This window comes from Aythya marila (genome assembly GCF_965140915.1).
Source record: "Aythya marila genome assembly, chromosome: 7".
Classification (NCBI taxonomy): domain Eukaryota; kingdom Metazoa; phylum Chordata; class Aves; order Anseriformes; family Anatidae; genus Aythya; species Aythya marila.
Window position 1 is genome coordinate 3365225 of NC_139048.1, and position 26233 is coordinate 3391457.

At 37.3% G+C, this 26233-nt stretch overlaps 2 protein-coding genes across 6 annotated transcripts; one reads left to right on the plus strand and one right to left on the minus strand.

Annotated features, from left to right (window-relative positions):
* Positions 1-56: 56 nt before the first annotated feature.
* On the minus strand, positions 57-9864 carry BCCIP (BRCA2 and CDKN1A interacting protein). The gene is made up of 7 exons (XM_082764325.1): positions 9705-9864; positions 7771-7845; positions 7100-7180; positions 5851-5943; positions 5179-5366; positions 3648-3828; positions 57-424 (listed from the first exon to the last, which is right to left on the minus strand). Exons 1-7 carry the CDS (start codon positions 9831-9833, stop codon positions 254-256), a joined length of 918 nt encoding a protein of 305 aa, XP_082620451.1. The 5' UTR covers positions 9834-9864; the 3' UTR covers positions 57-253.
* A 24-nt stretch (positions 9865-9888) lies between these two features.
* UROS (uroporphyrinogen III synthase) lies at positions 9889-25998 on the plus strand. 5 transcript variants are annotated; one of them, XM_082764329.1, is made up of 13 exons: positions 9889-9900; positions 10476-10557; positions 12453-12541; positions 14296-14421; positions 15206-15295; positions 16078-16161; positions 16771-16867; positions 17594-17668; positions 18902-18976; positions 20877-20960; positions 21443-21528; positions 23210-23308; positions 25036-25998. In XM_082764329.1, the coding sequence occupies exons 5-13, from the start codon at positions 15233-15235 to the stop codon at positions 25201-25203; spliced, it is 831 nt and encodes a 276-aa protein (XP_082620455.1). In that variant the 5' UTR covers positions 9889-9900; positions 10476-10557; positions 12453-12541; positions 14296-14421; positions 15206-15232; the 3' UTR covers positions 25204-25998. The 5 variants fall into 5 exon arrangements, with proteins under 5 accessions (XP_082620455.1, XP_082620453.1, XP_082620454.1 ...); XM_082764327.1 differs by lacking the exon at positions 9889-9900 and adding an exon at positions 9901-9922; XM_082764328.1 differs by lacking the exon at positions 9889-9900 and having other exon boundaries at positions 10010-10557; positions 14274-14421.
* The last annotated feature ends 235 nt before the right edge of the window (positions 25999-26233 follow it).

The window sequence follows — 26233 nt, forward strand, 5'->3', positions numbered from 1 at the left end:
ATTACAGATCTGGTTAAAAACATTTTAAGCAGTTCTTCAGTTGTTTTTTTGTACCACTGGAATTTTATTGACCATTTAATGATACAGTCTTTTGAAATATTAATTTGATGGGTATTTTTAGTTGTACCAACTACTTGTCTTTTAAGCGTACAGAGGAAGCATTTCAGCAGTACAAAACCGTTAACTCCATAGTAGTCTTCTGAAAATATAAAGTTTTGTATTGCTGCTTTATAAAAAAACTTTATAGGAAAGTTCATGGAGAGAGATAGTCTTTGAGTTTATCCATAATTGCATTAATTCCATCGGCTGGAACTATCATAACAGTCCGCAAAGGTTTCATTGGTACATCATCGAAGGACCATCGGCCGCCCAAACAGGTGTCACTTTCCTCTTGCACAGAATAGTTGAACTTCAGAAGAGCTTTCTAAGCAACAGAAATAAATGCATTAGGATTAAGTGTGTTGATTAGCCTGAAGATAATACATCACCTAAACAAAGTAAAAATAATGATCCTATCATGCACATGCTTGCTAAGAAGAAAAAGTTATTTTCTTCCCTTTTCAAAGTCCACCAAAACAACCTACAACAGAATCCCCTATTAAGTGCATTAAACTATTTGCTTTTCACCTTTATTTTATAATTCATATTAAACTCTAAAATAACTGACATCATTACATTTTGGTAGCATCAGAATAAAAAACAAAAAGGAAAAACTAATGCCCCTTTTTATTTGCTTACGGTGACTCATTGTTCACGGTTTTAAAAAGACCATTGTTCATGGTTTTAAAAGAGCACCTTTAGTGGACCCTTAGAAGTCATAATAGTAAAATGTTATAGTAAATGCAACAGAAATGGTTAATAATTTTATCAATCGATAATACTAGACCTAGAGAATTAGCAGATCAGCCAAAACCCAGGGAAGAACAGTCAGAGACTGCAGGCAGATTGGAGCCTGCATGGAAGGGGATAGTTTGGTGCAGGCAACATGTGGAAGGCCTGATGGATAGGAAAAATTTACTTAACAAGCGTTTCTAGTAGTCACATGAGCCAGTTTATGAAGTATAAACTGAACTCCTAAGGAGAAAAACTAATCTAACATCTACCCTTTGCAGGGAAAGTTAAGTTCCAGTCTCCCTGTAGTTTGGCTATTTACTAACTGTACCTCAAGGCTGTAAATTGAATTTGGGAAGATTGGAAGAGCCATCAAATTAATTGAGTGGCTTTGCTAAAGAACAAACAATTTGAGCAATGGAGGCCCTAAACTTTTAATCAACTCCAAGTCTGTTTGTAATAGAGTTTTTCTTCTGCTCCCTCAATAACATTTTAAGGACCAGAATAAAGCACAGCCAAGGAACTGACAAGTGCAAGAAGGCATCTCTCTCTTTTATTCAGCTCTAAGTATCTGCCTCACTGCATTTAATACCATTTTATGGAAATCTAATTAAGATTGTGTGACTGAGGAGGATATACACTCCAACTCTAATTTATTTAGCACATATATATTCTTAAATTCAGAGACTAATCTAGAAGGATTAGAAAGGAATTCTAATATTAGGAGGACTCCAATATCCTTCAGAATGTGTTAAATTATTTTGTTAAAAATGCCAGAAAGACTTACAAAGAAAAGCATGTTCAGTTAGAGTCTACCCACTTGAGTTGGAAATTATTACAATTTAGACAAAAACGTACAATTAGTCTTTAAAACGCTTCTCAAAATAACATAAAAACAAACGTAAAACAGGTCTTCTAGAATGTAACACCTGTGGACGCATGAGCACCAAAGGCTTCTCCCCTTCATGTTTTTAATAACATGTTTACACAGAGTTCATTTTCGGTTGGTAAAACTGCTGTGACAAACACAAAAAGGAAACCCTAAACTTGTTGCTGCATAGAGGCTACAGTGGTACTCCCTATAATTATCCAAGAATGCGCCCAGCTACATTTTTCTTCTTCCCAAGGAATATAATCATAGCCGTATCATAGCCTCTACAGAGAGGGACGTCATGAATGATTACACACGGAACTTGTGCCATTAACCATGATGCATGTGCAAGGACTTTATCCTGTAGGCACTGCCAGAAATGAAGAAACAGTGGGCTCTTCACAAAACAATAACATTATAGAATAATATTTTTAAAGCTTTGGAAAAAGAAAAAAGAAAAAAAGAAGAAAAAAAAACAAACACAAAGTTTCTATGCGTTTCAAATTACGTTTTTAATTTAATGTCCTGCATCCTTGCCTTTCTTGATTTCGCTTGTGACCAGAATTGTGTAGGCAGCCTGCCTTGGGAAATTGGAAGCAATATTTTCATCTCAGTATTTTTACACTTAATATTAATATACTTGTTCTGAGTATAATAGAAATAGAAAAGGGAAGCGATTTCTACTTGTGTTGATCTTCAAAGGGCATACTCTGAGCAGTCTTTGGAAATAACAAGCATCCAAAAGGAAATCGACACATCAGCTTTGCACACAATACCAACAACACAACTGCAGAGCTTTGCATCTGTTAAGTTTCTTGGGAAGAATTCTGAGAGAAATACGTTTAATTGCATTACTAAATCTAAACAAAGCCTCAACAGCTGTTTTTCGGACATTGCTCTAACTGCATTAGAAGAAAAGGAAATGAGATCTGTGTTTTTAAGTATTGCCATGTACTGAAGGTTCTGATTGAAAGTCCAACAACAGATCCCTCTGCATCTTTTTTTGGAAACTTTATTCTTTTAAGTGTTTAAAGCTGTGACACATGATTAAGTTAGAGCACCCTGCAAGCTACTACCTGTTGTGTGAGCTGCTGCTCTCAAATGCCATTTGTTACGTAGATCATGCTAGCTTAAATCCCTCTGACAAAGCTAACCTGCTCAACCAGCAATTCACAAGCTCACAGCCAGTCTTCTTTAGTCAGCAGTTTAGCAAGTCTTCTGCATTTGCTATTATTCAGATTAAAGACAAGAACTCCACCATTCCCCAAACTAAAAATGAGTATCAAATTGTTGCAAGGGAACACTAATAAGTCCTGGGGCACGCAGTTAAATTCAATGCCCAGATTCATTACCATTTATTCATCCTCAAAATGTGGACATTTCATTTACGAAATTTCAACAAGTCTGACAATTATTACATTCAATTAAGGCTCTTCAACATCGCTACATAAGTAAATCGAGAGATGGAGTTAATTCTCTGAGGCCAGGACACACAGAAAATAACACTCGCTACTTCTCCTTAAGTCTCTGCCTGTTGCAGGCATCCTTCACATTTTTTCATCCTCCTCATAGCACTGGTATCAGTTGCAATGCTGCCACAGGCAGAGCCTAGGCAATACCATTCTTACCATCATGCTAATTGTGACCACATTGAGATCACATTAGTAAATTTATGCCAGTGCAGAGGGTTAATCAATAGTTTGGACTTATGGGTGCTTGTCAACAGCCAGCTGAACATGAGCCAGCAGACTGCCCAGGTAGCCAAGAAGGCCAACAGCAACCTGGCCTGCATCGGAAATACTGTGCCCAGGTATTTAATTAAAAGCTGTATTTAATTAAGAGATATGTAACCATATCGTTGTAAAAATACCTCTCAAAGTGGGTACACCTTTTTGTAGATGTTGTAAAGAAAAACATTTTGAACTAATCAAATCAACTACGTTACCTCATAAAAGAATTCTTCCTCTGCATTTGCAAACATCAATTCCTCCTTTTGCTGATTTTTCTTCCCTTCTCTCTTCTTAGAACTGCTCTTTGTGGCTTCTGTAAAGGTCTTGCTGATAAGAAGGTAATAGTGGCACTTTCCGCACGGTTTGTTTGTTCTCTGTGCTTCCATCAACTCTTTCCTAAAGATAAATGAATGTTTACAGGTACAATTTAAAAATAAATGTTTACACACACAATTTAAACCTTCAGCAGTGTAGAAGTAAAACTTGTGATGTATTAGTACAGAAAGCATATTTGTACTGCATTCTATTATTTTAGTGGTGCCTCAGAAAAAAATTTGTATACGCATTCCTAGTACTTAACACACTATTTGCACTTCAAATCAATAAAATAAGGATGTCTTTTCACCTCCCTCTGCCAACATCTCTTTTTTCCAGAATATTGTTCACAGCAAAGAAAGAATTTAAAAGGATTTGAAGTGCAGCTCTCCTTCAAATACATCACTTTATCGCTTCCATGAGGAGCTCTAACAGCCAGAAGATACTCTTGCCCACCCTTGTGTTACACATTATCACTGCAATGCTCCAAAACCACTAAAGACGAAGAGATGGAACTGAATTTGAGTTGTGGCAAGTGCAGTCCTAGTAGTAAACCTCAAGATCAAGTCCTTAAGTACCTCATTTTTTAATTTAAAAACTTTACTGACTAACCCTATCTATGTGTTTTTTTCCATACCAAAGTAGTAATTCCTTGAAGGTCTACATGTATGTTATTGTTTGAACGATCCATAACAGCAGCCAACCTAATCTGATTTCTCATCTCACTGAAAGGGGAAAAAAAAACAAATACACGCATCTTCATTCAATTACTAGAGTTCCTTAACCAACGTAATTTCCTGGTTCTCAATGTGGCATTAAAACAATATAACATCGTATCACAGCTGATTTATTTACTTGCTGTCACCCAATCTATGATGTAAATAGAATTCAGAAGAGAGCAACCATCACCTAACCTGCTTCACTCATTTATCCCAAACTAATCAAAATATTGCATATGGTTTTCATGAGCCAGAACTTATCCACCTGATAAGACTGTCCCTCAATCCAAAACTTCAGTTCCAGAGCCAGATGATAACAAACGATCAGAAATATCCAAGTTGATCAACATTAGCCAAGTTACAATTTTTAAATTTTCCTAGATCAATATGAAAATAATCTGCAATACAAAGAGAAACTATAATATACACATAGCTATTTCTTTAGAGGAAATCACTTAAAAAAATATGTGCTGTGATAGTATCTTAAATGTATTGAAAAGTTTGAAAAGCCTGAGGATAGAAAAAATATTACAAAAACACAGAGGAAATTTCATCTCATATGAGACAAAAATTGTTTTTTCAGTTCATGTCTTACTTATACCTATGGTATCAGTTCTCTTAACACAGTTCCATATAAATAAGAATTCTGAAGAGATATGAAGGAAAAGTACTGTTCAACATCACATTAAGGAAAAAAAAACACACAACTTACTGAAGCTGCTGGTGCATGGGCAAAGCAATCTGTGGTGGTACATTAATGAATCTTTCACTTAGTAGTAAACCCACAGGCTTAGTATCATCTTTTAGGAGCTTATCCAGTTGTTCAACTACATGCTGTTCACAATTTTTCTCACACCGACTTAGAATCAGCTCTTTGATTTGTTCAGCACATTGTGTACCCTAGAATCAAAGTGTACATTTTCTTTACATTCACACAAGAAAATCTTGATATTGAACTTCAAGAGAATATTCAACAGATCTATCAACTTCCTTAAGTGGTTCCTAAAGCACTGTACAATGTCCCTGAAATTATTTACCAACCCTGAAGCTGAGGGCAAGCAACAGTTCTTAACTGGTAAGAATGCAAGTAGGAGGTACAACATCAGTACATTCAGCAGCAAAATCTGAAATCTGCAAAAGATGAAAGTGAAGAAATACAAGAGGATGACAGTCCAGTTGCCCTGGAACTACTTCTAACACCTACTTTTAATTATCTACTCCAATATTAGCTTAATGTTTGACCTTCAGCAAGTTATGCTGGACTAGATCCAAAAGAAAAAAAAAAACAGAATACTGAACCAACTGTCTAGGCTTGTTATACAAGGCAGAAAAGCAGAACAAAGCCTCACTTACGACAGCCTAGAAGTTAATCAGGAATACCAACCTTCCTTTCAGTTAAGTTTAAGAAGCTTATAAAACCAAAGACTTCATCGTCGTCATCATCATCATCACTGCTGTCTTCTTGGACTTCTGCTTGCTGTTTAATAAAGAAAAAGCAACAATTCATATTGACATTCTATTTCCACTCCCAGCAGCAAAAAGTGTTCTTCTTTCTAGAAGATGCTCTGCAGCTGACAACCATGTAGGTAATCTGTACCAACACACAACCTACAAATTCTGGTTATGGTTATGAAAGTGCCACATCATGGAATGGCTCTGTGTATTTAGAGCCAGCTATTGAGAGCAAGGTCATGCATCTCCTACAGCAGGATCTTTTGAAAGGCACTAAAATTTGATAGCTCATATTTAATATGCAGCTTACTGGCATAAGGGATAGCACTACCTTAAGCAAAACATATTTTTTTTTGGTTTCTAATGCAGAGGAATAAACCTACAAAGCCTTAAAAAAAGAATGTAGAATAGAGATTTAATAAGAAAGGTAAGAAAAAGCTCAACAACACTCCACATTAAGAAACTTGGCCAAGGAATAGGGGATCATGCAGTTGTAACATAAGGATTATGTTAACCTTGGGCAGAAAAACTGGTGGCACGAGAAAAGGGAAAGAATAGCAATGACACAATGCAACCAGGTACCATGGCATAACTGTGCCCTGCAGCCACAGCTTGTCTGGGTTTGAAAGGAACAGCACCACGAGATCCTGAGCACTATACAGTACAGTACTGAACAGCTTCCTTGGCCAGCAATAACTCAAGAGTCTCTGCAGAGCGCTCTACTGCCATAGGAAAAGGAATTCAGGGTTTGCTTCAGGGTCCTTTCCTACACCCAAAGAATTCTGCAGACTACTGAGGAAACCACAAGAAGAAATTGCACAGGGGGTATTTTTTGTGTATACTTCTGTATATCCTGAGAACGCAGGAAAATTTTAAGATCCTATTTCTTACTGTAACAGAGATACTTGACCATTATGACTCTACCACACCAAAACTCATTAAGAAAACTGAAGAGACTTCTGTATGTGAGAAGAAAGCAATCAAAAGAGTAAATCAAATTCCTTGCTTGGTTGAAACTAGACACGGAAAATCTCACCTCCCATAGAACAATTACTCTCAAAGCAAGAAAGCAAGCAAATTGCAAACAACATTAAAGATGGGAGCCACTTCTGGAAATGTGTTATTTTATTTCAAAAGTAAAAGGTATTGTGCCTAATTTACAAAAGTGATTTCTATCTTACCTTGATAATACTTCCGATATGATTCTGTTGTATTAATATATCTGTTAACTCAGCAGTGTTAACAGGAGCTTTGAGAAACAACTGGAAAATAAGAAACAAGTATTAAGATGATTTAGACCTGGTATTATATCATGGGCCACTCAGCAGAAAATAAAGTCAGAAATTTCTCTAAGTTGTTATGCAATGGTGTGCACCTTCTTTTAATTTCCATTTAGCGGGGTTTGTTTATTCCTACAATGTGATACCATAAAGACCAAAAAGCAGCTTCTTAAAAGCGCTTGCTCCTTGACTCTTCACAAGCTGGCATTTTGTGTCTTCAGTATGGTACGATCTGAATAGTTGCTGAGCTTAAATTTAAGAACAAGAAGAGCCAACAGAAGACTGGATGCTGCCACACTGAACACACACATTTAGAGCCTGTAATTTATAAAAGGCACTCCAAAAAGATGATTAACACTGAGTGAGGTTTTCCAGGCGGCAACTAACATAATGAAGAAGATTGTACACACTGTGGCCTACGGTTCATTGGGTAAAGTTCTTGAAACTGTGGTTTACTACACATTTAGTAAAATGGGGGTGTATTTAATTTCACTAGCACGGTATAACTATGAACCCATACAAGTAATGTGAACCAACACCTCTGTGCAACTCTGCTATTGAAACCAAAGTACCTGTTGAAGTAACTTCTTTATCCCGCTGTAGTCATTGTCGGATATTGAATGCGCTTCAAATTCAATATTCACTTCCTACAAAGAAGCAAAATGCAGAAAATCAAACATACTTGGCAGGAACTCTACCAAAACAAAGCTAGATCATAGGAACTTGAAAAAACTTGAAGTAGTCAACATCAGAAATTGATCTTATTTCCATCTTTCGGTAACATCAACCATTTTACACTTTATCATTTTTTCTGTATTCTTCAGAGCGCACCTGTGAAAGAAACTTTTTAAAATTAACTTTAAACTGCATTGTAAACAAACCTGTAATGCTTTGTTCCTGCAATCCGGTTCCCATAATTATGCTTATTATAACCACGTAGACTCTTAGTGTCAAGAAGTTTGACCCAGTCATTTAACCTCTTAAAACTGCAGGATTGGAGTACAATGCCTTGGCTAAAGAGGAACTTTTCTGCAGACATTTAGACTATTACAACCAAAACTATGCTTCTGTTATTTCCTCTAATACCAATGGAATCGTTATCCGTCTCTGGAAGGCTGTTTAATAGGCACACAATGAGATTCAGTCAGGGCAAAACACGAACCCAAACTGTACCTTCTTCCAGAAGGAACGTGGTGCATCCACCAAACGTTCTCCTGGTATTCCATATTACTAGTACTACCCGTCAAATCTGTATTGCCTACTTGTATTTCTGTGAATCACTGTTCAAGATCATCCAAACTGACTTTGCTATTTAACTGTGGGGTTTCATTCCATTTTCTGAATGATTTAAACAACCAAGCCTTACTTTTTCACCCATTAAGACTCATAACTCTCTCTGATCCCAAATCAAGGTCATGGACTAGACTGCCTGCTGGGAGAACAACCTTAATAGCATACTTATAATGCAGAAAGCAGGTATAAAACTAATTTTGAAATGAAAATCAGGAGACTCACTGTCACATATATTCTGCTATGGTCTAGCACAGGTACATGACACTGAAAATATCCTCAAAGGCCCACTCAAACAGCACTCTGAGGCTCAAGACACTTCATCCACAAACACCACCGTATAAAACACTGTTCTATCAACATTTTGAAGGAAAGCTATGTAACACACTTAAAAAATATGTAAGGTCAAACTAAGCCAATACCCATTTTATGTGGCATGTGTCTCTAGCAAGTGGTAAATGTGTTTTTCTGTCCTATTAATATGACTAACAATAATTTTCTATTGTGATAGTTTAAAAAAAGTATTTTTTTATTTGGTAACAAGCCAACTTAGGCCTTATCTAACAAAACAAGCCAAAAAAAAGTTAATTAACTCAAAGTAAAATCCTAGTGCGTAAAATAAAGTTAATGAAATATTTGTTTTGAAATATACCAGGTTGAAAAAAAAAAAAAAAAAAAAAAGGATACTTCTACTCTTCTGATCCATTTAAACCCTATGAAAATGAGAAATTGCCTGATCACCCTAAGCCTGTAATAATGTTCAAAGCTGGGACCCAATCTCCCAGACAGGAGCCCCCTGCCCAGTGCTGCGTTCCCTGTTTGTGCAGGTACAAAACCAGAGAGCTCAGGGAAGAAATCAACATTGCTATTGGTGCCTGGTGCGGGTCTTTTTTCTCTAAACACACCGAAATTAACGCAAATCGGCGCACACGTGTGCTGAAGGCACTCCGTGTAAGCAGCGGGCAGGGGCTTCGTGGAGGAGCTCGTTTGGTGGCTGCACCATTCGCTGCAGCCCCAGTGAGCACAGGGGTGTCCTCAGCGGTATCCTACAGCCTCCTTCTATCGCGACAGACCCCCCCCTGCGACGACAATCGCCGACCTGGAAGCGCAAACCAAACACTCCCGGAGGGAGGCAAGGCTTACGCGCTAACCACGAACCGGGGGGCGGGCGAGGCGCTGCCCCCGTCCCCTCCCGAGGTACCCGGGCGCCACTCACCTCCTCCACCTGCTCCTCCTCCGACCCCGATCCCCCCGAGGACTCGGTCTCGGAGCCCGATTCGGATTCGGAGCCCGGCTCCGGGGCTGGCGGCTGGGCCCGGGCCCGGCGCTTGGGCGGCGTGGCCATGGCGGGGCGGCGCAGGCGCTGCGGGGCCGGAAGGCGGCGGGCGGTGCTCGGGATGGGGCTGGCTGAGGTGGGACGGGGACGGGGTGATGGTGGGGAGGGGGTGTGGGGGGAGATTAAGGGGGTTTGGCTCGGTTTGGGAGGGATTTGGGGCTCCTCCGCGTGCTATTGGGGCGGTGTGAGCACAGGGGAGCACTCAGGAAGCCCTGGGGTGTGTTTAGGAGGAGCCCGAGCTCTGCTGAGGCGCCTAAAATTGTCCTGTAAATGTGTCCTTGTCACCCCTCTGCTCCAGCCACCTCCATGCTAGCCTGCTCCTGGCAAGTGCAGGGGGTGTGGGAAGGGGTCTGGGGCCAGAAAGCAGGCCTTGGTACTTGTAGTAAAGAAATTTCAAAAGAAATTTAATGCCTGAACGCAGAATTGGAGGAAGCAAGTGCTTCCTGCTTGCGTAAAGAGGTTAATTCCTGGGCTAGCTAGGGGTAATGCTGGGCAAACGAACAGCAAAGGTAATAAATTGAGGTGTGAACACCATGGAAATACGGTCTTCCTAAACAAAAATTGAAAATGCAGTGAAATCCTTAGCACTAAAAGTATAAAAGTAGCTGTTAATGTTTGAACCACTTTAATGCAGCTGATGTTCTGCCGTAGGACTTTGGGTCTAGTTGATGGAAGTGGATGAAGCCGTCTGAAGAGGACGGGGCTGCTGCTGACCAGAAGCACAAGGCCTGAGGTACAATTGTGGCTTTGTATGCACAATCCGGGCAGGTCAGAATTTGTGTGACCCTTTGAGGTGTCTGTGGTGGGCACTTCTGGTTGTTTGGTTGTTGTTTTGATGTGGTGGGGGTGTTGAGAGCTGTATTTGCTCTGGAGCGCTGTCAAAATATAAATGATGATCCATAGGGAGAGAATTCAGTGTGGGGAAAGACATTGACAAAACCCTCTACTGCTGCAGTACCCCAGCCTCGGTGGGGCTACATGCAATATATACCTGCATACAGTTCTCTGTTGTATGTTTGAAACTGTATCAGTCAAGAATTACACCAATTATCACCACTGCTCCTGGTAAAAATCCATGATGTAGTGGGAAGTCTGAGTTTTTTGCAGCTCCCCTGGACTGGCATGTCAGGGAACCAGTTTTGTGGGTGGGTTTTGTGATATAGACACCTATATAGCAGAAATTATTCTTTTTTTGTTTGCATTTAATGATATGTGTATATTACCTTAACTAGGACTTAGTAGATTTTGGAAACATGATTCATAGTAGCCTCACAAGTAATCCTTTTTCCTTCTCTGATTATTAAACCCAGCTAACTTCTGTAGAAGAATATTGGTAATAAATATGTAGTATCAAAAATCCTAACTCAAGGTTTTTCAGAGTTTGGTTTTTTGTTTTTTTTTTTTTTAACATGTCAAGGGTGTCTCCAAATTCATCTCCATTTAAGCTTATGATGGAACAGACAATTCCTTCTACACTTGGCAATCAAGCCTTATTGTGTGGCCCATACAGTTTCTTACAATCAAAGCAGGGTTAGAGAGTTCAAGATACTTTGCAGCACTGGGTGTCACCCAGAAGCAGAAACAAAAGGACCCATTTATTTCTTTTTACAGGCTGTCCTCTGTCCTAAAGCTAGTTCAGTTAATTTGGGGAGAGCTTTTCAAGTGAAAATAACCTGCAGAGTTCTACTCTGTAGCATGGCTTTACATTTTAAGAAATGGCAAAACTGTTCTAATAGGACAGAATACTTTTCTAAGGGAGCAGGGACCTGGAGATACACAGCTAATAATCAGCTCTGTATTTTAACTGAAGGCACAGTGATGTTGAATTTCTGTTCAATGCTGTGAATGGGAAGCATTTCAATGATGTCTGTAAGCATTAATAGTGCTCTGAATGCACAATGTGACCCAAAAGTACCCTTCTAAATTAAGTAATGTGGACTAAGAGAAATAGCACCAAACTACTTTGAGCCTTCAGTCACAAAGAAATGCCTCAGAAGTTCTGATCACTCTTCTGGTTTCTTATCAGAGCTAACTGAGTGGTTCCCTAACTTCAGACTGGCCAATACAAGTGTTTTTTGTCTTTTGTGTGTGTATTTGCTCAAGACAGAAAATCTGTTGTCCTTTTATTAGCTGTTTGCAAGCCTAATGGGTTTTAAATGGTATTTTCTTAACATTTGAAAAGCAATCATTGCAGGGTTGTTATTGGCACACAAGCAAACACTGTGCTTGTTTCCTGAGCCAAAAGTGGGAGGCCAGCATCATCCTATAACCTTGGCAGTGTAAAACTTACTAAGGTTATTCATACACATTCTCATTTCCAGATGTAAACTGGGCACCCTTTGACTCTGCAAAGTCCATGCTTTGCTCTAAGTAGAAACTTTTTATGGTTGTTTAGAAGTTTATGCATTCCTCTCAATATACCCATTTCATTTCATATATTATTATATTTCTTCAAAATAGAATATCTCTAAAATATATTTTCAGCAATTCATAAAAACCTGCATGTAATTTTTTCCTCATAAAATCATCCAGCTTGTGATGCTCCCTAGAGCAGTTTTAACCTCACCCTAGAAATGTATATTGACGTATTTTGGTTTGGAACTGACCAGGTGCGTTTGTCCCTCTTAGATATCTGTTCAGCCTTCTTTCCTGCCTGCCTGTTAAGACATCACTTTACCTGGATTCACAGCGATGTGAGCAGTGTTGGGACACAGCTGGTAAGAAAATGGGTGTGGGTGGGTTGTGGCTCTAGTGCTGGGTGTGCCAGCCCTGCTTTTTGGGGATGGGTGTGTTCCACTGTTTTCTGCGTGGTCGCACCTGCTACCAAATGTGTGTAACCTGTCTGAACTGCTTGGGCAAGAAGAACAGAATGGCCTGAGAGGCTTATGGCTGCTGAAAAGGACACTGATTTTTCAGCAGTAATACCAGAAGCTCTCAGGGGGTACTTGCTGATCAAAACAAATGTTATTCATGACTGTACAAACTTATAAATTCCCTAGTTCTGATTCAGTTTTCTATTGGGCACTTGCAGCCCCTTTTTGGTGTCAATAAACAAGCTGCCTTCTGGCAGAATTGAAAATAAGCCAGTGGCTTCTAGCAGCCTTCTTGTGGTTGTGCAGTCTTGCTCCTTTTATAAATAAGCCAGATGGCTGAGTCTAAAAGGCAGTTGTATGGTTTCTTTGTAGAGCAGACAGCTAGGTAATTGCACCTTGCAGCAGTAGTTCATGATATTTTGTAATTATTCTTTGGTTTCAGTATATGTTTTCTATCTGGGGTCTAAGTGAAATAATTCATTTGATTATTGTAACTCACCTTGTTAAGCATGGATGTTTACTGTGGTAAGTAATGAATAATAAGAAATGGGTAATAAGGCATAGATGGGAAGTTAATTCATTTCTAACTAACTAAAGGAATAATCAGAGCTCTGCTTTCCCCAGGTGTACCTGAATAGACTCTCATGTCATCTGGGGTTTTTATTATAATATCTTCGGAAATCATTCTTTCCAAAAAGACTTACTATCTTATCCTTCCAAAGTGCACAATATTTTTATTTTTTTCTGTACACCTACATTTTGATGACTTCATAACATTGCTAAACACTAAATATTTAGCAATGTATACTTTGGAAATAGGAAGGTTGGGCTGGAGTAAAAACTTTGAATGTAGAAACAGAATTCCATGGTGCTGTTAGACTTTAATAGTACTTGTAGGTGTATGGTGCTTAGAGCCTAAGCACTGCAGCTGGAGTTGTAGTGAAGATTGTTAGTAACTTCAGTATCACAACAATCAGGGCTACAAAAAACTGCCTGCAAACTCTGTTTACAAGCATGTTGGATTTTTTTTTTTTTTAAATACAGGCTATTACAATCTTAGTGACTGAGGAAAAGTCACTTAGGGCTACTTAGTTAGGCTTAGTAGCAACTGGATACTCAGAAGTATTTGGGAATCTAAATCTTGAAAGCCATGGGATCTATTTTAGCATTTGCTATAGGTTGAAATCGGTGAGAATTGTACTTTTTAAGAATATGACACCCCCCCGAGTCCTTGTTTCTTTTTCTGTGTGTATTTCTAATTGCTGCCACTGACTTCACTGGGTATTTCAGAACTGCAGAGCTCAAATGGTTCCCATCATGCCAGTTTTGAGTACTGGAAGTCTTATAGAAGTGGGCACTTCCATGTCATTTCATAATTGAAGAGTTTAATTCCATGCACCTTATTATTAGACATTAACCTAGGTTTAAAAAAAAAAAAAGTTAAAATCCACAACATGACCATACTGTGACAGTCAGGTACTGAGTTGCTGGAGGTGGTTTGCTTTAGATGCCCTTTCACAACCTGCATTTTGCAGTGCTTCTGGCTGTAGAGGGATGTGTGATGCCAGGCTTGTTACTTGTACCCAATCTGTCTTAAGCTGCCTTTTCAGAGAAAAGTGTTTAAATATTCTTTCAGAGACAAAAATTTGTCGAAACAGGTCTTCTTGGTCTTCGAAGTCCTGAGGATTTCAATGCATCTCATGCACATGAACCAAATTTAAGACGTTCTTTACGTCTGAATACTTGTACTTGCTCTTCTTAAAGAGAATTAGCAGCAACATAACGTAAGTAATTAAGGTAAATGTGCAATTAGAGAATAGATTTGTTTGTTTCTATTAGTCTATTTGTTTACTTAGATGCTTGTTGGATTTGCCTAAGGGTTGTAAACCATCACTGAATTCAGCACCAGAGTCAAATTTTAAACTGAGAACCTTCTTGCATTTTTCCTATCGTCCATTTTAATGGTAGAACATATTTTTTTTTAGTCTTGCTTTGTTTACTACAGATGTATCAAAAAAGGCATATGAATAATATGTGCATTATATTCAGATATGTAAATGTGTATATATATGCCTGTTTGCATTAAAAAAATTGAAATGCTGTCCTGCACATGCTTGCCCCTATGAAAAGGGTGAGAGACCAAGTCATCCAGTTATATCACTTGAACATGCAAACTCCCTACAAGGAGCATAGGGTTGAAACTGGCACAGAAAAGGATAAAATAGAACAGAATATAATAGGATAATGTTGTTACAGATAGGAGCATATTATATTGCTGAATGTGACTGTATTGTAAGGATTGTTTCTTCCTTTACAAAATATTTTCTTTCAAAATTGATTTTCCTTGATGACTTTCATTGTAGTTTCTCCCTTAAGCGGTGTTATCTAAAGCCAGCATGTTATTTTCTGGTCTTATCAGGGTGGATATTCATTCCCAGAGAATGTACATTAACTGCTTACTCATTGTATAGACAGCAGTGCAAGTGTTAGCAGCCCAGTTTCTTCTGAAGCTGAGCTATTAAAGTTGCTCTAGATCTAATTTAGATTTTTTTTTTTATTGTATTTCAGCGTTCTTTTGCAATAATTTGGTAAACAATGAAGGTTCTGTTACTGAAGGACCCCAAAGACAAAGATTCAGGACCAGATCCGTATGTTAAAGTGAGTAAGCTTAATAAAAGTAAACAGTTGTGTCACTTCACTATTGTATAGTACTATTTTATATATATATATATATATATAAATAAATATATATACTAGTTAGTTAAGATGAACGAATCTAATTGTTTCAAGTGAAAAAGCTGCTTAAGGAAAACAAGGAGTGCATGTCTGTAATTACAGTATATTCTAAGAAAAAACATGCTAGAAAATTGGCTGTTAGGGGAAAAAAAACTACTTCAGTTATGGGAAACTGGTACTGAATTCAGCAATAAAATTCACAGCACAATACTGATATTAAGACAACTTTATTTAAATTAATATTGGTTACGTTGATGTGATAGTTCTATGATATAAAAAAAATAAAAAGGTGAACTTAACCAGAAATGTAATGGGCAATGGAGGCTATGTGTTGCTGTGGCACTTTCTGCTGTAGACTTCATTGATGGAGTCGTTTTTGCTTGTGAAAGCAGTTCTGTTGACTTCAAGGAATTATGGAGATGTTCAAGAATATTGGCAGGGTTAGCTGATTATTCCTCACTTAGGGAGTTCAGGGCTATGTGCTGATTCCTACTGTAACTACACAGTAGGAGACCTCAGTTTCACAGCTGTTTGTTCAGAATCATGCTCTAATACTAAATCTACCAATGTAGATTCACTAATAAAAACAAATCAGATGCCATTGTATTTTATTTAGGAAAAAATACTTGTGCTGACCTAATCAATTTTTTGAAAAATTATTTTAAATGTAGAAACTTCAAGAACTGTACATCCTTTTTCCATAGGAATTAGGATTATATGGACTTGAAGCAACTTTGATTCCAGTTCTGTCATTTGAATTTGTATCTCTTGAAAGCTTATTTGAAAAGGTAAGTTTTGAGTTATTTGGGTTGTCTTATTTTCGACAGTTTAGGGCATAATTGCCAAGGTGCAGTATTTTACTTGATTTAATACTACTGCTGCCTGTTTTAGCACTGCTTTATTTTTCTACAAAATACTGTACCCAATAACAAGTATGTTGCTGATATTTGATAAAGAAATAAGTTAGATAGAATAGCAAGGGATAGATTTTCACAGGTGGTGTAGCATTTTGTCACAATGAAAAAGTAGACTTGTGACAACTGCTGGCTGGGCAGTACCGCAGTATTACTGCTTGGGAAAGTAGCTGACTCTTCCTGTGTAAATTTGGAACACTTCCCATGTCATTCACCTATCCCTAAGCTCATTTCAGTGACAGGGAGCCTTATCTGTTCCTACTGACTTTTCAGTGTTAATATCACACAGGAAATACTCAATGTTTGTATACATTTATCTTGTAAATGTCCTGCTACTGGTAGTAATCAAATATTTGCCTATTTCAGTTTCAGATATTTATTGAAGCTGCTGTGTTGTTCACAAGATTATAAAGAATTGATCAACTTATATTTTTAAAATGTATTTATTCATTTTTACTTCTTGTATCTGCTGTTTATAAATAGCTCTCTCATCCAGAATCTTATGGGGGCCTAGTTTTCACTAGTCCAAGAGCATTAGAAGCCATCAAGATATGTTTGAGAGAAAATAGTAAAAGTGAAGGTAAGTGCTTATTTATATTCCTTGTTCTTTCTGTTTCAGTATTTTGTGAAGTTTGTCATTTTATTTCACCCATCAGAAACTGTTTGGAGTACTCCTTTAAAGAAAAAAAACGTCTTATAGCTCTTTTGACATCATAAAGGCCTCATACTAAATAGAGCTTTTAAGGGATTGAATGTTGGGTTTTCTGCACTTACACTGCTGTTAGAAATGAAAGGATAAAGCTTTTGGTGTAAATTACTAATTAGCGTGGCTTTTTCCTCAATCTGTTGTGGTTATCTTTGTTGAAGCTACAAAGAGTTATAAACAAACTCATGGATGAGCAGTATTTTGCTGCAGTGCCTGGTTTTGCTTACTAAACACTGTCCTTCCTTTAAGGGAGGTGCTTGTTAAGAAACTGACCACTACTGCTACTCGTGTAATTCATTTGAAATCTTACAGAAAAAGCTATTTCTGTGTTGCATATAAAATTTCTAAATCAATTTAAACATCAGCTAAAAAGTAGTAAAGAAACGGTAGTATGTAGAAACCAACATATCAGTTGTGAGGAAGAATCCTGCAGAGTGCTAAATACAAATTGGCATACCAATGAGAATACATTAAAAGTTCATTTTGTACATCCCCAGATTTGCTGGAACATGTAGTGATGTATTAGTATTCTGCTGTACTTGTATTTGGGCTTCTGTTTAAATCTATACATTACACATGTGCTTAAACTTTGTTTTACAGCCTGGTCAAAATCTCTTAAACAAAGATGGAATACCAAACCAGCATATGTGGTAGGAAAAGCTACAGCTTCTCTAGGTAAGCTGGGGGTTGAATTAAGAAGTCAAATCTGTTTTGTAAGTGCAATTTTTGGAGTATTGGCAGCTATTCAAGGGTGTTCAGAAAAATATAGGTAAGTTTTACAAATTGATAGTTTGAAAAACAGATAATGTGTCTACAAGTATCTGAAGTAAGCATGTACAGATCACCATCTGGTCTCCCAGTACCTTTCTTGTAATTTGATGGTAACTACTCCAAAAATTTGGTCAAAAAAACTGTTCTTAATTCCCAGATTATTTTTATTATTTTCAGAAACAAAATTGGGTGACAGGAATTACAGCATAATTGTCTGAGATAGTAGGAAATTTTTGATACCTATCTTTACTTCTGTTTCATTTGCCAAACAGAAGTCACCAGTATGCAATCCACTGACTTCAGTGGGCTGGCTGCTTTATTTGCCTTCACGCTGGTTTTAATCTGATGCAATATAAACACAAATAAAAATTCAGTGTAGGTCTTAGTTTGTGTGAGACTTTCTTGTTGTAAAATTGCATTGAAGCTGTACCTTCCTGCTGAGCCACACAGGAAACATCACAAAAAACTATCATTTGAGAATTTTAAGTCTTTGTTTTTCTGCCTCTAGCCCAAAAATAATTTGGGTAAGTACAGGCTACTTTCATAAGAAGAGTTCTTGCAGGCAGGATGCTGACAACACTGGATCGTACAATGGTGACTCCTAGCAACCACTGCGAATCAATTGAGTCTAACCCATATCAGTTAACTTGTCAGGGATTCATATCATGCCTATTAACTTGCTTAAATAACAGCAGTGTTAAACTCTGTAGCAAAGGCAGAAATCCCACCGGAAAATCTCAAAAAACAGCAATAGCCTCACTGGGAAGCAAGCTGCAACCAAACCATGTCAGGAACTGAAGTCCATTCAGCATGGGCAGGCAGTGCTTTTTTTTTTTTTTTTTTTTTTTTTTTTTTTTTTTTTTTTTTTACCACTTCAGGTATGAGTGTTAAACTTTCCAAAACAGCCTTGCTATCCCCAGAATTCTTCTGTATTCTTCACATATGTGTCTCTAGAGATAAAATTGAATCTTTCATAGCACATTACTTGTTCAAATGCTCAGATTTTTTGTTTTCAAAGTATTTGTGTGCTTAGATCAAATTGTGTCTCCCTTTCCAACCCGCATGTTTCTGTGACTGTGAGTCTGAATTACTCTTATTGAATTGTGTTGCTGTTGTTTTTGCTGCTTTTGGTTATAGTGGAAGAAATTGGTCTTTCCCCACAAGGAGAAAAGACTGGAAATGCTGAGAAATTAGCTGAATATATTTGCTCAAGTAAGTATCTAAAATGTTCTACTTAAATTAAGCTCACATGTATAGTTTATTACATATAAAGTCAGGTGTACCTTAAAGCAGAGACATATATACTAATGTAATTCATCATATGTAGAGTCCTTGAATTCAGCTTCTGAGGAATACTAGTGTTAACTCTAAAAGATAATAAACAATATTTTGAAATCCCTATTAAATATACTAATTTACATGAAATCTTGGACTCTGTAATTGAATACTATAAGACCCAGTAGACAAAGTGCTTTTTTTAAACTAATGGTCAGAGCTGTAATGATTTGAAGGTGCTGTTTAATCATGATTTAAATGATTCTGACTGTAGCTGTGCTGATTCTCTGAACTTTGAATGACCTGACTTTCTTTGCTTCAAACCAGCTGATGCTGGGCATTTTTCACCAAGCCATAATTCAAAGTAGACAAGGGGAACTCCTTTCCTCAGAATGAACATGCAGGTTCAGAGACAGCTATTTTTTAGCACCAAAGGAGAGGGGTTCTGGAGTGGTTTTTGAAGAAGCAGCAGCTTTTGATAGCTGCTAGTGGGAAAGCAAATTATATGGTTTACAGCCTTTCACATAGAATATCTTGAGCAGAGGACAGTTTCTTACAAGAACACTGGCAAACTATAGAAATTAACATGCTGCTTTAGCATTTTCATTATCCTTACAAAAATGCCTTAAAAAAAATCCTTAAATCTTATACTATAAATCCTTAAAAATCCTAGAATACTGCAACATTTAATTAAACTGTGTTAGAGTTGAGTGTCTTCACTCAACCACTTTTCTCATGTAGAAATGTCATCTTACTAGGCTATTTTATTTCATCTGAATTTTCCCTAGATTCAAAATGTTCTTTGTTGGCTTGCAGAGCCCTAATATTCATTTTTGTTAGATAAAATGTAGTACTGAAAAACTTTCCAAAATAATTAACTCATGTGAGAGCCCTAAAATCACCAAATTACTGAGAATCTCATATAGTGGTGCTATTTCATTCTTCCCAAGCCTGGTGTTGCCATTCCCCATTGTGTTTTCCCTTTCCTGTGAGTGCACTCAGGGTGTACAGATTTAGGATGGCTGCAGGAATAGAGGTGTAACCCAAGAGACGCATGTGAATAGCATTATCTGGTAGGATGTTTTTTGAGCAGAATTTTTCTCCTCTTCTAACTTACTAGAAACATAGAAGTCCTATGAAAACTGCATCCCAGGTGTCATACTCTACAAGACAGAAGTTATAAACAGGACCAGAAAAGTCCTCCTTCCAAAATAACCAGGGGGATTTCATGTGTAGGCAGTGCAACAATAATTAAATCTGTTCTAATCTTAAGAAGTAAAGGATAAGAGGACATGAGGATACCCACTTCCACTCTAGCATTGGAAGTAGAACCATTCTTCCTTGGGGAAGTAAGAAAATACTTTCAGATAGACTGAAACTTTCCAGCAAAGTATTTCTGTCCTCTTCTTTGACTGCCTGAATATTCTTTTTATAGAGAGAGTGCTGTCATGTACAAAGTGGGACTGAAGTTTTAAGTATAAGAATTGGGGAAGATTGCTTCTCTGAGGGAAAAGAGATAAATTGTGCAGTACTTGTTTTTCTTTGTAGAATTTCAAGGGGAATAGAAATGTACTTTATCTTTAAGATCTTTTTAGTCAATGTATTCATATTATAGTTATGGAATATTTTTTAATTTACATGCTAAGTAGCTCTGTCCTCTGAATTGTGGATGCAGTTGCACTGCAAATGTTTTCAGCTATTTTAGGGCTGTGTCTGGTGAAACATACAGCATTTGCAGCAGTGTTCAATATTTGATACCTTTTAAAATGTATTAAATCTATCATGTTTGTCCTCTATTAAAAATGTTAGTTAACTGTTTTTGTTCCTATATTTATAGGAGAGAAGGGTAATTCATCATGCCTGCTTTTTCCTTGCGGAGCCCTGAAAAGAGAAGTACTTCCTACAGCACTTAAAGAAAAAGGTTTAACACCCATTAAAGGCTCATTAAATTAGTCAGTTACAAGAGAATTTGTATATAGAGATTTTGAACCAAATTTGAATAAGTAAAAACTAAGTTTTCTGTTATGTTGTATAGAGGATGGGAGTAAAACCTGAGGTTGGAGTGCTGTCCACAGTGCTGGGACTGAGCTGTAGTATGGCTTGAGCAAGGTTCTTTGCCTTAGTTCACCTTCCTTCTGTGAGAAGGAAAAAGACTTATTCACAGAAATGTTGCAGGACTTGCCACTTTTTCCTAACATGCATCAAGGTCCTCAGGTTACTAAAGTTTTGTGTCTGCTATAATTGATAGCAGAAATAATTAGGAATCCTTCACACAATTTTTTCTGTACCTTTTTAATCTTTTTAGCCTGAAATTTAAGTGCAATTAGCATATTAAAGTCTTTTACTGAAATAATAGAAATTAATGAAATACTACTTAGTTATGCACATCTATTCTGATTGCAGGCATACCTCTGGAAAGCCTTACTGTATATCAAACAACGGAACACACCAATCTCCAGGAATCATTGAGCAGTTATTTCTCACAACAGGTATTGGATGCTGATGTATCCTTTCACATATTGTCTAACTTCCAGAAGATGAGTAAACTTCAGAATCACTGAGAAATAATGGCATAAAAAATTATGTATCCACTTTCATCCTTTGAGCTGGATGACTGCTTTTTAGATAATAAAATGTCAGAAATTACATTTAGTGAAGTTGCTTTTTGAACAGGATTTTTAAATTATTATTGTTACCCTGATATTTCTGGACAGCTTTGTAACTTTGTAGGGTAGAAAACTACTGTTGGTTTTTGGTTCATAAGATAAAGCTCTGTTCCTTCTCTGATTATCCAGTTTATTAACATGGATCTAATTGAAGTGTTAGAATTCCAAGCTGTTGACAAACATTGAGTTATATTTGCTAGAATTCTCATTATTTTTCTCCTTTGAAAACTGTCAAATGTCACTAAGCAAGGATCATTACATAGTAAAAGATTTGAAGCTAGTAATAATTGGCTTTATTTTGCCAGATTGGCTTTCTGAATTTTCTATTTGTAAGAGTCTACGTTATATTTAGGATTAATTTTATTCAAAATGCAGCCTTTCCTTCTTGGAGAAACTTGGCCTGCCTGAGCATGTTGCACCTCTTTTTAAAATCTATGCATTAATGTCTTGTTAAATTACATATTGATTTTAAAGTCCTTTTTCAAGAGGTCCTAAGAGGCCATGGCATGGGCTGTCTAGCTGATACATTGCAATATCCTGCTATTCCTAGGTGGATATTACACTTCTAATCCCCATGGAACTTAGTTTATACCAGTTATAAAGTGAGTCAGTAGCAAATACATATTCTGTAGCTTCCTGAATTCTTCTTATGGAACTCCTTACTTGCTGCAATTAGTATGTTAGTTTCAGTGTGAAGCTATTAAAATGTGTTTCTCATGAGCTTTTTGGTTGTCGTTAACTGACGACATTGTTAATATTGTGGTTATATAGTGCCTGGATAGCTGATACAATATGACAAGTATTTAGCACTTTGACACAATGAACAGGGCTGTGTTGAACTATCATTCTCTTCTCTATGAGCTAAGGCGAGCTTCCAAGTCATGCACCGTAAAATAACAGCAGATGTAGAGCTAGCATATCCTTCTAGCCAAACAGAAAATCATGATAAAGAAGGTGTCTGCTTCGGGTCTGCAGGTTGGGAGCTTCCAACCTTCACGCCAGACAGAATTTTGCAGAATTTTCTCTTGGCTACAGAATGTTTCTGCTATCTTAAGGCAGCCTTGTTCTGGGAGAGAAAGCCCTCCCAGTGCTGTGCAGTCCTAAGCCAGCACCTCATCTTTGTCACAGCATCTCTGGGTGGGCAGAATTTAGGATAAACAACATGAGCTGGGAAACAGGGAAAATATGCAGAAGTGAGACTGTGAATGGATTTAGGGAAATAAATTGTCAAGCTTATTTTTCTAAACAGGAAAATGAGTATGGCTGCAGAAAAAAATCAGTACTTTTATCACCAGTTTGTGTGACAAAGTATTTAATTAAAGATGCACCTGGATTTCAGCTGACTATCTGCACCACAGGAAACCCTCTTTGTTGGTTTAACATCTGTTTCTCATCAACAACAAAAATTCATCTCTGTATAGAGACAGAGCCTTTTGTGGAAGTATACTGATATTATGCTGGAAATGTGAGAAATCTGTGCTAACCTGTGGTTAATTTTACTCAGGGAATCCCAGCAAGTATTGTGTTCTTCAGTCCATCTGGTGTTAAGTTTTGCCTCCAGCACATTCAGAAGCTGTCTGGGGATTTTATCAACCATGTGAAGGTACTTTTTATTTTCAAATGGTGGTGAAATACAGTAGGGTATAAGCTTAGGTTGGGAGACTGAAGGAGAGGGAAGCTGTTACACCCTTTACAAACCTCTGTTATCTACCAAGAGTGCCTTGGACCAAAAAAAAGAGAAAAACACAAAGTCTGGAATGGGTAGGACTGTAAGTGTAGTCTCTAGCAATCTATGCAAGCTAAATAGAGGTTAAGAGTGCAAATTGTCTGTAGAGAAGCAGCAGTTTACCTAGGTGAAGATTGCAGAACACAAAATTTGGGAATTGTTTGAAAACTGTTTTGAGTTGAGAGTGCAGAGGACAATGCTCTGTGTTTGTTCACAATACAAAACCAGCCATCATAAAATAAGCACATGGAATATATGAATGCATTATTTCTTGAAAGTGATCAGGTATCTGTGTTAAATGTGAAGTAACGATCTGAAAACTCACAGAATAATTCACTTCAAAAAAAAAAAAAAAAAAATTGTCAGTTAAGCCTAACAGAGCAATACCCTGAGAAATTGAAATATGAATTTCTAGCTTATGTTTTTAAGACAATAAGTCTGTGCATGTTCTGTCACAGTATTACATAAAATGAGAGAAAGCTACTGCTTTTGTTAGTTAAGAGTCAGAAGAAGCATGTATTCTTGAATTAGGAACTGCTTTAGGCTCCAAGGAGAAGAGTTTGCATCAATATTACTTGACACATCTTAGTGATCCTACGAATTAGTACAGAAATTCTAGGAAAGAAGGAAGCAAATCATTCTGTAATAGGCTTTCTTAATAGCAATTAGAGATGGAAAATAAATAATTCAAGTTGTAATGTCCTTTAGAGTTATGAATATATAACCATGTGTCTCATTGCAACATAAAGAGGAAGAAAAACATCTTATTGTACAGGATTTTTGAACTTTCTATTTACATAAAGCGTAATCCCCTTGGGATAGCAGATAAGAAGAATGCTCGTTTGTAACTTGTGCCACTGAATTCCAATAAACTCACTAAGCTGGTACTGGCACCTACAAATCACGTACCTTACATGTTTGTTGGTAGATTTCGGTGTGGGGGAAGTAAGGCCAATGGCTGTATCTCAAGGAAGCACACAATACTTCTGTCTTCAGCAGCACAAGGTAGCTTGTACTGTGATTGTCCTTGTTTGTGTGTTCAGCCTAACTGCAGACAGGCTATCACCTGCACCCATCGAGCTGTTCACACAGTATTCCTTGTAACTTCTACTTGTTCTGCTTTCTTATTGGCACACTATCTTATCATGAGAACTCTTTTTAAAAAAAAAAAAAAAAGTTATTTTTTCACCTAGATTTATTTTTACCCAATAAGTTGCCCAGTCTCCACTGGGTAAAGGCTTTGTCTTCTCCTAGTGAAGGTGTGATTAGTTTTTGCTTGAGTCAGCAACTACAGGCTTACACATATTAAAATTCCTCTCACATTTCCTGTTTCTTTTTTTTTTTTTGAAGTAACAACTTTAAATGTTTGTAATGGTGGAAGAAATAATATTTCCTAAGTAATTTCCAAGTAGCTCAACTTGTAGGTAGTTTTTTGTACTGAGAATCTTCAACCAGATGGGTTAGTACAGTTCAGTAAGCTCAGGCATGCAAGCTGATATACTGACAAGGTCAGCAAATAAAGCAGGATGTGTACCTAAGTCACTGTTAAGAGCTTGTATCGTACCTGCCTACACTAATTGTAACTGCAACCAATGTCATTTCAGTTTGCAGCTATCGGTCCAACAACTGCTGAAGCCATGGAAGCAGCAGGAATCCCAGTAAGCTGTACTGCAGAGAGTCCAACTCCCCAAGACCTTGCTGCTGGGATCCAAAAAGCACTTCGCCTACAAAACTGTGTTTGTTCTAAGAACACAGCACATATTTCAAGCTGAGTGTGGTTCCCTAGAAGGCTCTTGATTTTGTAGACCTGTTATCCTACAAGAAATTGTTTGGGAATATGCAATGCTGTCCTTGTCAGCAGCTTGTGAGAGCAGCTCACATCTAAATATCTAAGAAATCTAGAATTTGTTCAGCATGTTTTAAAGCCTCTGGCTATTCCCCGTCATCGTATGTGTGCAGTGTAAATATTTTGTGTGGGCATTCCTGGAAAACTAGCTGCAAGAGGCTAATCTGCATCAGTGTTATGTTGGCATTTCAGGTTGAGTGCGTTACCTCAGGTATCTTCCCCGAGTACACAGGTTCTCATTCCTGTGCATAGTCAGTTTTACATGACTATGTAAATAGTTTTACACCTATTTCTTTTGTAAAAGAAAATCATGCTTACAATGAAGTATTTTCTGTTTTAAAGCTTACTTGTTTGTTGTGCTTTCAAATATTTATATTAAAATGATTGCAGATCCTCACTGGAATAGGACAATTCCTGGAGTAAAGTTGCACTGTGTGGAGCTGATAGCGGGTCAGTTATTGACACTTAATATCCCTACAGTACAGCGTCTTAAAAATTAGGTTTTGATTTCTGTTTCTGTAAAGAAGGAGGATTTATTAACAGAGAAATAAACTGGCTTGTCATTGTTAATAATGGTGTTAGAGTTGTCTGATTTGGTTGCAGCTTATGCTTTAATTGTTTATCTGTGAAAGGAGAAAAAGTAATCCTATTTAGCATAGATGCTACCTTCAGCCAATGCTATGAAATTCATAGAAGATTTAAATCATAATGCATTCAATTATAATCCTCATGAAAGTCACTTTTGTTGTTAGTGTAGTGCTAAGGTTCATAAAATAACAGAAATCCTTATTTGCTCTAAGTTTTTATTAGCTTAATTCTGAGTATATGACCTGAATTTCCAATTAGGTAAGAAGCTTTGTACCTAGGATAAGAGTTAATCTGAACCTATTATGTTAATATAAACAGAAATAATTTCAAATTGTATTTGTGGGTTCATCAGTCAGACCGGGCACAAT